We start from the raw sequence: 15361 nt of genomic DNA on the forward strand, positions 1-15361 counted from the left end.
ATAGCCCCACAGATCCTAATTGTCTAACGCAGTGGTTCTCAACTGGGGGGCTGCGAACGCTGAGCCCTTTTAGGGCATTAACGGGACCCCGCAACTTCAACCTAGTGCCCTGGCGCCTCCATAGGGCTGAAGCTGAGATCCCTGGTGCCCCCCTGAGGGGCTGAAGCTGTCCCCCCAACCCCCAGCGAAGCCAGGAGCAGCGCGGGGCTGAAGCTGGTCACCACCCAAAGCCAGGAGTGGCCCAGGGCTGGAGCGGGAAACCACGCGGGAAAAGAAATCAAACTATGCCTATGCCCAAGGCTCCCCCATCCTCCCCCCCAACACACAGCCCCGAGTCCCGCTGAGCCCTGGAGTTTTTACAGCATGTTGAGGGGGGCCTCAGTAAGAAAAAGGGTGAGAACCCCTGGTCTAAAGGACTGTTGAAATGGACAATACTCGCTAGGAGAAATATGAAGGTGTGAGAAAATTACATAGTCGTCCTCCCTTCCCAAGGAGGAGACAGTTTTAAATGAACAGATACATGTAGAGAGAAAACAGAATTGCAGATTTAAAAGTCTACACAACTCACCCAAGCACCTGTAGGGAACCACAATGTGAGGGTGACTCTTGCACTGCTTCCGTCCCCTCTTGCACCAGTTTTGGATTGTCACAGGCTGGTTGGCTTCCACAACATTGGTAATTTGCAATTCAGGATAAACCTAATGTTCAAAATACAAAGAGAACAAATGTTATCAATCAAAGGCATTTTTACTGTGTTATTAAATAGTGTTGACACCGATATCACAGAGTGATGTTAAATATCACGCCTTCCCCCATCTGTTGTATATTATGTAACTATCATTCATCGGTTCTATTTCATACAATGAATTTATATTGTTATATGATTCACCCAAGTAGAAGCTATACTCCATTAAGAAAACAATAACCAATAATTATCAACTATGATTGTGAATGTGGTGACACCCAACTGTCTCTTTTAAAACCTTAAATGACTGACTCCCCACCCCTGACTCCATGTCCACTTGAACTGAACATATCAATCCCTGTTTGGCTTAATTTTCTTCAGCTGAGTGTCACCAAAAGGGACATCTTTCTGTTTAGTTACAGTGTTCCCTACTGCATGACCAGTCCATCAATCTCCTCTCAAGACTCTGAACTTCCCCTCTTTTCCCAAGTCTAATCATAGCCTCATCCTAAACTCGGAGCCCTCTTTTCCCCAAACATTGTTGCATTTGGAAAGTCTATTTCTGAATGTCAGCTATCACTTTCCCAATACAGCCCTCATCTGCCTCCACACTGACAGTTTGCTGAATCACTTATTCATTTGCATGCTTAGATTATTGCTGTTCCCTCCTTTCTGACTTTCTTAAATTGCTCATCTCAAAATCCAGTCTGTTCCAAACACTGCAGTATACTACTGCACCCACACATGGGCTGATAGTCATGCCATTCCAGCCCTAAAAGGAACTACTCAATTAGGGTCATTGCCATGATCCCAATCCATCCCCTTCTGCGATCTCATTTCTCCCTCAATCCTATACACACTCTCCCCCTTTTCCTCTCTCATTTCTGGCCCCGGCTGCTCTCCTTTGCCAGGTGTCAATTCTTCACTGCTTACCAGCTATATGGAACAGTCTACTCACCTCCCGATAATCTAGTTTCTCCATCCCTTCTTTTGAAAGGAAGCGAAAACTCATCTCTAATGCTGCCTACAATCAGTAATCCGTCAACCAGGTCCTCACATGGAATTTACTGTGGTACTAACTTCCCTTTACTTCTCATCTCATCAACTATTCCAACCTATCCTCAACTCATTGTAACTGCTGTGCATTAAGATACTTGAAAGAGCATACAGTTCTGGAGTCTTAACATTCTGTCTTCCATAAAGGGAGGTTTTTGTTTTGTTTTTTCTGTAGTTAGGAACTCAGTGTATTGAATGGAATACAACTTGCAGAGTAGGAAACCCTTTGTATGATGGGTGGAGTTTTAAAGACACCTGATTGATACTAAGTTTAATTATCATTTGTATTACTTGCATTCTGGTAGCACATAGAGACCCAATCAGGAGCAAGGCCCCATCTTGGTCAGCACTGTACAAACTGAGTAAGAGATGATCCCTGCCCAAACAGCTTACAATCTAATTAAGATAAAATGAAACACGTGGGTGTAGCAAAGTCAGAACTGTATCTTTAATTAAAGTTGAAATTTAAAAGCACAACATTTAAATGGCAATGATAAGTAGCAATACATTTTTGTGCTCTTTTAGGCTGCTCTGCGATTAACACTACTTGAATTCAAGCAATGTGGGGGTAGCACATGTATAGTGGAAGGGACGCGTAGGATGCAGTATAAACATCAAACATAGGATTATGGGAATGGGCAGTTCTCTTCTAATGGTCAATTGAAGGCGATTGTAATTGAAATACTGTACAGCCACATCCTGGACTGTATGTTTAAAACACATTATAAATTACATCTAAATTTGTTACATGTAAACCCAGGACAATTACTTTCTCTTGCAATAGAAAATGATCAATTTCGGAAGGAGATATTTATTCAAGTCTGAAAGATTAGCATGTTATGCAGAACATTCATATCTGACAGGGTGAATAAGATCCTATATATCACATGGCATACGGCATTGCATTAATTACTACTATAAAAAGGGAAGAGAAAAAAAATCCATGACTGCATATTATCTCCATGACGGAATCACGGTATTTCCAATATTATATGGAACAGTTTCTCTTTTACATTGGATCAGATGTATTTCTTTTAATAGTAAAAGGGACAGGATTTGGGATTTTTGACTCCAATTTCTAGGACCATTATTTATATGAAGCAAAGCAAGAAATGCGAAGAATATGGGTCTATATGGACAATGTTGCTGTGGAGTTTACTACCAATATTTCTGTATTTGTGAGACCTTGGCTTTGTTCCACTTACTTGTATCTGTTCTGTAGCAGATAAGTTTAAGTGTTTACTATTTACACTGTAAATGTACTAAAATTTCCATATTCAGTTATTAAACATCTGCATAAAGTGAATGCAACAGAATCTGCTGCTCTATCTCCTTAAGTGTGCAAGTACTGAATTTTAATCAAGTTGACAATATTATGAATGAAATAAAAAACTTCTTTTCACCCCCTGAAACCTGGTGTGTCTTCCCTTCAGTCCTCCTCACTTCCTTTCCCCGATAGGTGAGTGCACAATCATGCTTATGTTCCTGTTCTGTCACAGCAGTACCAAAATGCATTAATTGGGATTCCATGAAGCTGGTAAGTTTCAAGCTGCCACTGTTGTGTAAACACTACTACTCAAAAGCACACAGGCTGTTTAGGGAGCTATGGGAGAGGTACAACAGAAGAATTTGGTTTGCTGTGTTGACTAAAGGCAATATTTGAGCGGACAAAAGTTTACCACTCCAAATATAGACAGCTTAAACTGAATTTCAGATGGCGTCATTAACAATACCTTGGTCATAAGACTGAGACATGATGCAGTGTCACTGAAATGTTCTCACTGCAGAATTTTTCTGATATAGTTCACTGAATAAGTCAAACCCATAATGGAAATGTGGCTACTGTACATACGTACATTAAAAAAAAACAAACACTAACATTTACAAAATGTCAAGTTTTAAAGTGTTTTTGTTGGAAGAGAAAGAAATAAAGAGAAAGAGAGAAAGATCCTGAAATCACTGACAAAAGTGTATGTAGACTTCAGGACTCCAATTCAGGAAATCTTTTCTATCCAGGACAACATGTAAGCACATGTTTAAAGTTAACCATATACTAAGGTGCCTTCCTGATGATTAAAATTAACTATTGATGTGAGGCCTGGTTAAAACAGTAGTAGCAAGACACAGATTAAGATAAAATAGGATAATTTATCCATGTTTTATCTGAAAATTTCCTTTCTTGAAATAAATTAGGTCCACAGATCCAGGACACTGGGTACTCTACTCTATGCAGCCATGGAGGCAAACCAAACCTGTCAATCAGAAGCAGTCAAGGTGCAGCTCCAACCATGACTTGAGACACTTCCTGGGAAACACTAAGCACTCTATCAGTAAGGAAACTTAAGTAATAGGATTAAATAGAACAATCCTCCTGCAGATCAAGGTATTCATCTAACAAAAAACTTTGAGTGCCAATTAAGAATTCAGTATCTTTTTCCAACTGACAGCCCATTCAGGTGGCTTGGATCTGTGGACCGCATTACTCCAAGAAAGGAAATTTGCAGGTGAGCCCCGGATAAATTTTCCTATTCTTATTCGTAATGAGGTCCACAGATCCATGACATCAGGATTTTTATACCAGCATCCATTCAAGGCAAGAACTATTTAGAGTTATTTACAGACATGAAAGAGGATAATCTTTATTAATAGTTATTGGTGGCTTGTCCTCACTACCCGCCTGGATCGGCAGGTAGAAATCGATCTCTCGGGGATCAAATTATCACGTCTCGTCGGGACGCGACAATCAATCCCCGAATCGACGCACATACTCCACCAGCGCAGGTAGGAGTAAGAGCCGTTGACGGGGGAGCTGTGGCAGTCGATTTGCCGCTGTCCTCACAGTGGGGTAAGTCGGCTTGGATACGTCCAATTCAGCTACGCTATTCGCGTAGCTGAATTTGCATATCTTAAATCGATCCCCCCGCCCAGTGTAGACCTAGCCTGGGATACTATAGCAAGGAGCACCCATCTACTAAAGGCAGCACTAGATGCTTGATGTCCAGCTTGCAGAATTTGAAGGTGGTACGAACAGATGACCAGGTAGCTGCTTTACTGATTTTCTTTTGTGTATGATCTTTCTGCCCATGAAGCTGCTACAGTTCAAACGGAGTGAGCTCTGATTCTGGAAGACTGAGTTTCACTTTTTTTGACTTGTGCGCTTCTGAGATGAAAATAATTTGGACACCTGGAAGCGGAGGATTTTGAAGCCTTCTTTCCCTTTGACACTGGATAATAAAGCACAAAGCATGTGTCTTTCTGACCTGAGCTGTGTGGTAAATATATACTTGGAGAGCTCTGCAGACATCCAAAGTATGCCACAATTTCTCTTTGCAGCAAAATGGAGCTGGACAGGAGGATAGAAGAACAACCTCCTGTGCTTTATGGAGCCTGCAGTTAATCTTTTAGTATGAAGACTGATCAGTTCTGACTACCGTTTTGGCCTTATGAAACATGCAATAATGCAGTTCCAGGAAAAGAGCTCACAACTCAGACACCCTGAGAACAGACAAGATTGCTATCAAAAACAACATTTTAATGATTAGAAAATAATGAGGCACCTTCGCGAGTAGTTCAAATGGAGGGCCCGTAATGGCAATTAGAACTAGGTAAGATCACGTAAAATAACTTGATGCATTACAGGAGGATGTAGAAGAGATGCTGCTCTCCTTAAAAAAGAAAAAAGGGTCAGGCATAGCGCCTGAGTCTATCTTAAAGAAATTTGAGACACTGTGGTACTGAAGCAGATGTGGGGGTTGAGCCCCAGGCCCCTGAATACACTGAGTTAGTAGATTTATTTCTGGTAACTAAAATCGTGGATATTACCTCTTTGAATAAACTTGGCTTAAGAGGCTCTATTCAAGAACCAGGCAGCTAGGCTTAGATTGTCTGGATTCTGATGCATAATTGGCCCTTATATCATCATATCCCTTCTGGATGAGAGGTCTTGGGACCACGCCAAGGAGGTCAGATAACTGAGGACTCCTGACCAGAACTGGGCTACCATAACTACCAGTGCTGCTTCTCTCCTGATCTTTTGTAGTATCCTGATGTGTAAAGGAAAGGGAAGGGAGGCACATAAAAGTCCCTTCTGGCCATCTCTGCAACAGGCTTTGTCGTCTTGGCTCTGGGATTCCACCAGCAAGTGGAATAGACTGATACTCTGTAATTCAGGTGGGAGGCAAACAGATCTCTCTTTTATCAGGCAATGAAACACCTCTGGGTGTAGTTCCCATTCTGAATGATCTAACTTTTGCCTGCTGAGCCAGTTAGCCACAACATTCAGTTTTCCTTTGGAGGTGAAGGGAGCGACTTGTCTGTAGTGTCTCCTTTGCCCAAGTCATCACGAGGTCAGCTTCTCTTTGAAAAACTGTAAACCATGTTCCTCTCTTTCTGCTGATGTACGACATGGCTGAAGTGTTGTCAGTCGTGATCAGTATGAGGCAAGTCCAGATACAGAAGCAAAGCCTTGAGGTCATATTGGATTGCCCTGAGTTCTTGCCTTGTGCTGACAAAACTGCGTAGTGTAGACAAGGCGTAAGAATGTCCACATGGGAGACCACTGAATGCAGAAGAGAGAAGTACATGAACAGGTTGACTGTTTTGATAAGTTTTCTTAGCTTCTCCTGACTTCCTTGCAATAAGGTGTTCTGTAGAGGACATGACACTGGAAATACATTGAGATTTTTAAACAGCTCTCACAAAACTGTGGCTCTGCAGCATACTTATTGCTTTGATGGTACAGTCTATGACTGACTCTGGATGAGGCTTGGATAAGGAAGTCACCAAAACAGGGGTGACACAGACTCTTTCCTGAGCTGCTACTAACACTACCAGCATTTTCATAAACTCTTGCAGCACTGTTGATAAATCAAAGGGAAAGAACTTGTGTTGGTAACACTGTGCTCTCAAAAGACAGTTAGGACACATCTATGAGACTGTCGAATTAGGATATGAAGATAGGTATCCTTCAAATCTATTGATGTCCTGCAGTCCCTCTGTTCATGGCAGCTAGTGTGGATTATAAGACCTCCATCATGAATTTTGATTTCTTCATGGATCTGTTGAGATAACTATGTCAAGAGCTGCTCTGTGGCCTTGTTTTGTCTGAAAGGGAGGGACAGGTTCAGTTGCTCTAATTCACAGATCTAGAATGAGATGGGTAGTCTGCATACCCTAACTCTTCCTTAGACTACGGAAATTTATTTATTTACAGGCTGAAAGAGAACATCCTCACAATACCGTTCATCCACACTAGCGTTGCATCTGAAAGTAACCAGGGGGATGAGGGGAGATTAGGGGGAATTGGGAATGACAGCCCAATAGTTATGATATGGCGACCCATAGTGGCAGCTGAGGAGGACAGCCCCGATACTTTCAGAGTCTTTTAGGTGTGGCAGAAAAATCCTTATCACGCTATTACACACTCACGGGGTTTATGAGGAGTATAACTACAGCTTCTCTAAGGCATCTGCATACCTTATAACTCAGAATACTTAGTACTCTTTTGCCTTAAAATCTATTTTCTGTTTTTTTTCTCTTTTTTAAAATATTTTATTATGTGAGTCTTTAGCTCTGATTTGGAGTGTTGGTCTTCCTCCTCTAAGCAGGGAGAATTTCTTTTGTGAGATTGTGTGTGCATGTCAAGAGGAAACAACACTTGTCTGTGGCCTGGTCTTTCCAGCATTGATTTCACATGCTGCACTCCATGAAGGTGACCAGGGGACACAGATGCTGATGGATTATATCCCATGCTGCATGCCATGAAGATGAGCGGGGGAATGAGGTGCTGTGGATATCTGCCCTGCAGCACTCTGCAGATTTATGCAGCTTGAGGGAAAACAGATTTCACTCTGACTTTTAGAGCACCTCCTAGTGGAATCCCTTGAATCAGACTCTTCAGAAGATGAAGGGGGCTGAGAGCTTTTATTTTTTTCCTTATGTTGGGACAACTAGAGAAGTCTGAACATTTGAAAGACTTCTTTTCTTATGCCTTCCTTTGATCCTCCTGCTCAGGAGAGAGGAATTTCAGAATGATAGTCCAGGAGGGCTGGGGGAGAGAACCATGTGATTGGTTATTCTTTTGATCAGGTGTCTGGCCCTGAAAATGTGGAGGTTCTGACTGGAGGTTTGTGCTGAAATGGCTCCAGAAGGAGGCTCCCCTGTATCCCTCACTTTAAAGGAAATTCCTGGACCTGGCCTGGAGATAGGTCAACTCCACCCCAGGGGAACCAGGCTCCAAACCTGGACATTCAACGGCGAGTCTTTGGCCTGTTTGCTGCACTGGGAAACAGTGCTGGTAGGGCGCAGCCCTGAATCACCGCGGGGCCGAAATGGGGCTTGCTGTACAGCAGGAGGGGATGGGCCCAATGGCCCCTTACCAGACTCTCCTCCCTGTTCAGTCTCTGGATCGCTGTCAATAGCTCCCTGCCACTGCAGAAGTACAAGAGAGGGGCTGGGCAGGTGCTTCACATTCAGTCGTGGCAGTGAGCCAAGGGTCCATTGGCAAGGTGGGAAGTTTCTCTGGCCCTTTGATATTGTGCTTCAACCTACATTCACCCCCTATGTATGAGGGAATTAGGGGTGGGTAGGGAGCCATCACTTGCTACTCCTGGGGCTGCTGCCATACCATGTGCCAGGCCCTGGGGAATTTTGCTGCTGAGGTACTGCCAATGCTCCCTGGAAACTCTCCTGCTCGGGGAGGGAGGCTGCTGGAAACCCAGTCCATGCCTGAGCACTGGCTTTCCCTTTCTTTGGCTACATCGACACTATATGCTAGGGGTGCGATTCCCAGCTCGTGTAAACATACGCGTGATGGCTCTCATCTGAGCTAGCACACTAAAAATAGTAGTAGCTGCAGTAGCATGGGCAGCCGTAGCACTGTGCTAGCCACGCTGAGTACAAACCCACCCAAATCTCGTCGGTATGTACTTGGGGCCATTAGCGTGCACTACTGCAGCTTATTTTTAGCATGCTAGCTCACATGAGAGCTAGCATGAGTATGTCTATGCGAGCTGGGAATTGCACCCCTCGCTCACAGTGCAGATGTAGCCTTAGCAGTCTCTGCCACACAGCGCTCCACATGGATGATGAGCAGGGTACAGACAGTCCCAGAGGCTGAGGAGAAAGGGAATCCTCTCTGCCAATAAAGGCAGACCCCGACAGCCTGCAGATTTTAAGGCTTCTTCAAATTTGCTCTGCAGCAGAGAGAAGCTGTTCTGTCTGCCTGCAGCTGGAGAGGCAGATGAAAGCTGGCCTTTTGTTAGAGGCGGAGCCTCACCTCCCCGTCTCTGATTGACCGGTAAGATCTGCCTCCCAGGCTGCATAGAACAGAGTACCCAGTATCATGGATCCATGGACCTCATGAATAAGAGGAAAGATGGTTGAACTAGTTTCAGCACAGATATGGCCTGTTTAAGCTGTTGGCAATATACTTTTTACTGAACCAAATACCATGGACTAGTCCAGTGGTTCTCAAACTAGGGCTGCTGCTTGTTCAGGGAAAGCCCCTGGCGGGTCAGGCCGGTTTGTTTACCTGCCGCATCTGCAGATTGGGTCGATCGTGGCTTCCCACTGGCCGTGGTTTGCTGCTCCAGATCAATGGGGGCTGCAGGAAGGGCGGCCAGCACGTCCCTTGGCCCGGGCCGCTTCCTGCAGCCCCCATTGGCCAGGAGCCGCGATCGGCCAAACCTGTGGACGCAGCAGGTAAACAAAAGACATAGCTCTAAATGCTCTCAATCCCCTGAATTACTGTACAGCAAAACAACATTTAAATACACTAAGAATAAAAGTTAAGCAAAGACATAAAAGACATTTAGGCAATCAAAAGCTGACAAACTAAACTATCGATGTGCAAGTTTTCTTTAATCTTGGTATTTATTTTTTAAACTTCATTCTATTTAATGCAATTTGTATCCAGATAAATTCAGCTGTAAATAATATAAGCCTGGTGACATTTGGTCATATAGGCCCCAATTGTTTGACATCTATGCTTGTGTTTAACATTATTTTGCTAAGAGTAATTGCATAGATGTCAAATATTTGGGGCCAGAGTAAAACAAATAAATGCATGTCTCTTTTGTACACAGGAACAAATCTTGCACACGCCACACAAGTAATCCTCAGTGGTTTCAGCAGAACTATTCAGGGGGAAAAATTATAAGTAAACACTTATATTTAAAAGGAATTTTTTTCTCCTAAATTTCCCCATGAAAAACTGCCCCCCCCCTTTTTTAAAAAAAATAAAAAACTGAAACTGGAAAATTTTTGGTTTTCATGAACTGTTTTTGATAAAAAATATTTGATTTGCAGGGGAAAAAATGTTTTCTGAAAACAATTTTTTTTTAAAAAAAAACCAGAAATCTGCATTACTTACAGGATTATTATAAGCCCCTACCTCTTGTTCACTGATCTGTGCTACAGTATTCTAATCAAATTTGTGGCACTTCATAGCACACTATATATTCATTTTTTTAAATCAATAATGTGGAAGAAAACAAAATCACTGATAAAGTTTGCAGATGACATAAGGTGGCTAAATAATTAAAATGACAGGTCATGGATACAGAACAATCTGGATCACTTGGTAAACTGGGTGCAAGCAAACAATATGCATTTCAATACAGTTTAAAATAAAGTTCTACAAATGTAACCAAACTTGTTTGTCTGAGCGACTGGCTGAGATAGGATTAAGTGGACCTATAGGCTCTAAAGTTTTACATTGTTTTATTTTTTAATGTAGTTATTTTTTGTACCTAATTCGACATTTGTAAGTTCAACTTATATGATAAAGAGATTGCACTAGAGTACTTGTATTAGGTGACTTGAAATATACTATTTCTTTTGTTTTTTTACAGCGCAAATATTTATATTAAAAAATAAATAGAAAGTGAGCACTGTAGAATTTGTATTCTGTGCTGTAATTGAAATTAATATATTTGAAAATGTAGAAAACATCCAAAAATATTTAAATAAATGGTATTCCATTATTAACAGTGTGATTAATCATGATTAATTTTTTTAATCGCTTGGCAGCCCTAATTAATACTGCTTAGTTCACCTGAGATTGAGAATATGCACTGTAAGCATATCTGTACTTTGAATAAAAATACTTTATGTCTAATCATTTTTCTCTCTCTTGGTTTGAAGAATGACGTATGTTTTTCTGTACATCCAGAATCAAGGTCCTGATACTTTAAAAAAATAATAATAATAAGGTGTTTTACCAGGATGGAATAGTTAAGAGCTATTTTGCTGATGAGAAATGTACAGATAGTTAAATGGGACTAAGCTCATAGCTAGAAGAAAGAACGGTTACTTACCTTCTGTAACTGTTGTTCTTCGAGATGTGTTGTTCACGTCCATTACACATTAGGTGTACGCATGCCGCGTGCACGGACGTCAGAAACTTTTTCCCTTAGCGGCTCCCGTTGGGCCAGCAGGGCCCCCTCCTTCCCGTCAGAGCGGCGCCCCGCTCCAGGGTATATATATCCCTGCCGACCCGACCCCTCCGGTTCCTTCTTGCCGGAGACTCCGACAAAGGGGAAGGAGGGTGGGAAGTGTAATGGACGTGAACACCACATCTCGAAGAACAACAGTTACAGAAGGTAAGTAACCGTTCTTTCTTCTTCGAGTGATTGTTCACGTCCATTACACATTAGGTGATTCCCAAGCTTACCATTGGAGGTGGGTAGGAGTCAAGGTACAACTGACTGTAGCACAGCCCGTCCAACCATCACGTCCTCTCTGGTCTGATGGTGGATCGCGTAGTGGGCTGTGAACGTATGCACGGACGACCACGTGGCCGCTTTACAGATCTCCTGGATAGGGACCTGCGCCAAGAAGGCCATTGAGGACGCTTGGGCCCTAGTCGAGTGGGCCCGGATCTCTGGGGCCGGAACATTGGCGAGCTCATAACATGTGCGTATACAATGCACAATCCACGCCGACAAGCACTGTGTCGAGATAGGCAAGCCTTTCATACGTTCCGCAATGGCAATGAACAGCTGAGGTGTTCTGCGGAACGACCTGGTCCGTTCCAGGTAGAACGCCAATGCCCTTCGAACATCAAGGGTATGTAGGCTGCGGTGATAAGGGTCCCTATGGGGTTTAGGGAAGAACACCGGTAGACAAATGTCCTGTCCCATGTGAAACTGCGATACCACTTTCGGGAGGAATTTGGGGTGTGGCCTCAGTTGCACCTTATCCTTATGAAAAACTGTATAAGGGGGTTCTGAAGTGAGGGCCTTCAATTCCGATACCCTCCTGGCCGATGTGATGGCCACGAGAAACGCCACCTTCCACGAGAGGTTCATGAGGGAGCAAGTGGCTAGGGGTTCAAAGGGGGGGTCCCATGAGCTTAGTTAGGACTAGGTTCAGACTCCACGCAGGGACAGGCGGGCGCGGGTAGGGAAACACCCTCTCCAGCCCCTTGAGGAATTGGGCCACTGTGGGGTTGGAGAACACTGACACTCCCGACTCTCCTGGATGGAAAGCCGAAATGGCGGCTAAATGCACTCTAATCGAGGCGGGCGCAAGCCCCTGATGCTTGAGGTGCAGTAAGTAATCCAGGATCGACGGAACTGAGGCCTGTAAAGGCTGTATATGCTGAGGCTCGCACCAGTGGGAGAACCTTTTCCATTTGGTCAGGTAGGTCGCTCTTGTGGAGGGCTTCCTACTACTAAGTAGGATTTGTTGAACCTGGTGAGAGCACCTGTGTTCCGCATCGTTCAGCCAGAGAGATACCACGCCGTGAGATGTAGCGATGACAGGTTCGGGTGGAGCAGGCGACCCTTGTCTTGTGTGACTAGGTTGTGATGGAGGGGGAGGGTGATCGGGTCGGCTATGGACAATTCCAGCAGGGTCGGGAACCAATGCTGGCGTGGCCAGACCGGGGCGATGAGTATAATTGTCGCCCTGTCCCTGCGGGTCTTGAGGAGGACCTTGTGTATGAGCGGGAACGGAGGGAAGGCATACCTCAGGCTCCCTCCCCACGGAATCGTGAAGGCATCTGCCAATGATCCCGGGCTGAGGTTCTGAAATGAGCAGAACTGAGGGCATTGACTGTTGTCCTTGGTGGCGAAAAGATCCACCCGGGGAAAGCCCCACCTCCGGAAGATTGAATGCAGGACGTCTCGCCTCAACGCCCATTCGTGCATTCGGTAGGATCGGCTGAGGCGGTCCGCTAAGCCGTTTTGGATCCCCGGGAGATACGTTGCAATGAGGTGGATTGCATGGGCTATACAAAAGTCCCATAATTGGAGTGCCTCGTGACAGAGGGGAGAGGACCGGGACCCGCCCTGCATGTTTATATAGAACATGGCGGTAGTGTTGTCCGTCAGGACTGCCACGCTGTGACCTTCTATGTTGGCGTGGAAGGTCTGACAGGCGAGGCGAACCGCTCTTAGCTCCTTTAGATTGATGTGAAGCAGCTTGTCTTCTCTGGACCACAACCCTTGGGTCCGCAGTTCCCCCAGATGCGCCCCCCAATCCAGGTCCGATGCTTCTGTTACTAACGTCAGAATGGGCTGTGGGGCAGCGAAGGGGATCCCTTCGCAGACCTGCTGTTGATCGAGCCACGAGCGGAGCGAGCCCAACACCCGATCCGGGATCGTCACCACTAGATCCAAGGGGTCTCTGTTGGGGCGGTACGTTTGGGCAAACCACAACTGCAAAGGCCGGAGCCTTAGGCGGGCATGTCTGACTACATGTGTGCAGGCTGCCATGTGTCCCAGGAGCTGCATGCAACACCTTGCCATTGTCGTGGGGAATTTTTGGACTGAGCTTATGGCCCTCTGAATTGTCAGGAATCGAGACTCTGGGAGGCTTGCCCGCGCGGTCACCGAGTCCAGGACTGCACCTATGAAGTCCAGTCTCTGTGTGGGAACTAACGTGGACTTGGGCACGTTGACCAGGAGGCCGAGCCTGTCGAACATCTGCAAGGCCAGCGTCACGTGAGATCGGACCTCGGCCTCCGATCTGCCCGCGAGGAGCCAGTCGTCCAAGTACGGGAACACGCGCATCCTTCTCTTCCGAAGGAAGGCTGCTACCACGGACATGCATTTCGTGAATACTCGTGGTGCTGATGCCAGGCCAAAAGGCAGGACCGCAAATTGGAAATGGCGCTGGTTGATGGTGAAGCGCAGGAACCGCCTGTGGGCTGGATTGATGGCGATGTGAAAGTAGGCATCTTTCATATCGAGGGCAGCGTACCAATCCCCCGGATCCAGGGATGGGATAATAGTTCCAAGGGAGACCATACGGAAGCGCGTTCTGACCAGAAACTTGTTTAGGTCGCGCAGGTCCAAGATAGGACGGAGGCCCCCTTTTGCCTTGGGAATCAGGAAGTATCTGGAGTACAATCCTTTTCCCCTTAGGTCCGGTGGGACCTCTTCCACTGCTCCTACTGCGAGAAGGGTCTGTACCTCTTGCATGAGAAGTTGCTCGTGAGAGGGGTCCCTGAAGAGGGACGGGGAAGGGAGATGGCAAGGAGGGGGCGAGGAAAACTGGAGGGTATAGCCCGCCTTCACTGTGCGCAGGACCCAGCGGTCCGATGTTATGCGCAACCATGCCCGGTAGAAATGGGACAGGCGGTCCTTGAAACTTGGAGGAGGATCCGGTATGGAATGTGGTACACTGTCCTCGAGCGTAGCTTCAAAAGCCTGGTTTGTTCCCTGGCTGCGGCTTGCCCTGGCTGTGACCTTGGCCCTGGTTAGGCGTATTGTTACGTCTCCGCCTGTTATCCCTGCCACGACGGCGGTATGGTTCGTGCCGAGGGCGAGGGTGGTACTGCCTCTGTGGTGGCTGAGGTTTAAAGGGCTTGCGCTGTGTCACCGGGGTATGCATACCTAATGACTTTAGGGTTGCTCGCGAGTCCTTACGGCTATGTAGCCTGGCGTCCGTTTGGTCGGAGAACAAGCCCGAACCTTCAAACGGGAGGTCGTGCAGTGTGGTCTGCACCTCTGGCGGAAGGCCTGAAGCCTGTAACCATTCCGAACGCCTCATCACTACCCCTGATGCGATTGTTCTAGCCGCTGCGTCGGCTGAGTCGAGGGAGGCCTGCAATGAGGTCTTGGCCACCGCCATCCCCTCATCCACCAGGGCTGTGAACTCAGGATGTGCGTCCGGTGGTAGGGAGTCCTTAAACTTGGAGACTGATGCCCAAGAATTAAAATTGAGCCTATTTAGAATCGCCTGCTGATTAGCGATCCTCAGCTGAAGGCCCCCAGATGAATAGACTTTCCTTCCGAACAAGTCTAATCGTTTTGCCTCCTTGCCCTTGGGCGCAGGGGCTTGCTGGCCATGACGCTCTCGCTCGTTGACCGCCGAGACCACCAGCGAACAAGGAGACGGGTGCAAAAAGAGGAAGTCAAACCCTCTAGATGGGGCGAAGTATTTCCTCTCCACATCTCTTGCAGTTGGTGCACTGGAGGCCAGCGTTTCCCACACCGTCTTAATAGTTGGACTGGACTGTCCGTATAATCGGGAGAGCGACTCTGGAGGGCCCCTCCGGGCTCAGGATATCAACCATGGGATCCTCCTGTTCTACAGTCTCCTCCGCTTGCAAGCCCAGATTGAGGGCTACCCGGCGAAGCAGGTCTTGGTGCGCCCGATGATCAATCGGGG

General features: G+C 46.1%; 1 protein-coding gene across 4 annotated transcripts in view; it reads right to left on the minus strand.

Moving 5' to 3' along the window:
• The window catches only part of APP (amyloid beta precursor protein), a 325530-nt gene that overhangs the window by 190211 nt on the left and 119958 nt on the right, over nt 1–15361 (minus strand). For all 4 annotated transcript variants that reach the window (XM_034793108.1, XM_034793091.1, XM_034793084.1 and 1 more), the window contains exon 3: nt 569–698. In XM_034793108.1, coding sequence (XP_034648999.1) covers nt 569–698 — 130 coding nt within the window. The remainder of the gene's footprint in view (nt 1–568; nt 699–15361) is intronic.

Source organism: Trachemys scripta, chromosome 1 (assembly GCF_013100865.1).
Source record: "Trachemys scripta elegans isolate TJP31775 chromosome 1, CAS_Tse_1.0, whole genome shotgun sequence".
In the NCBI taxonomy this organism is placed as follows: Eukaryota; Metazoa; Chordata; order Testudines; family Emydidae; genus Trachemys; species Trachemys scripta.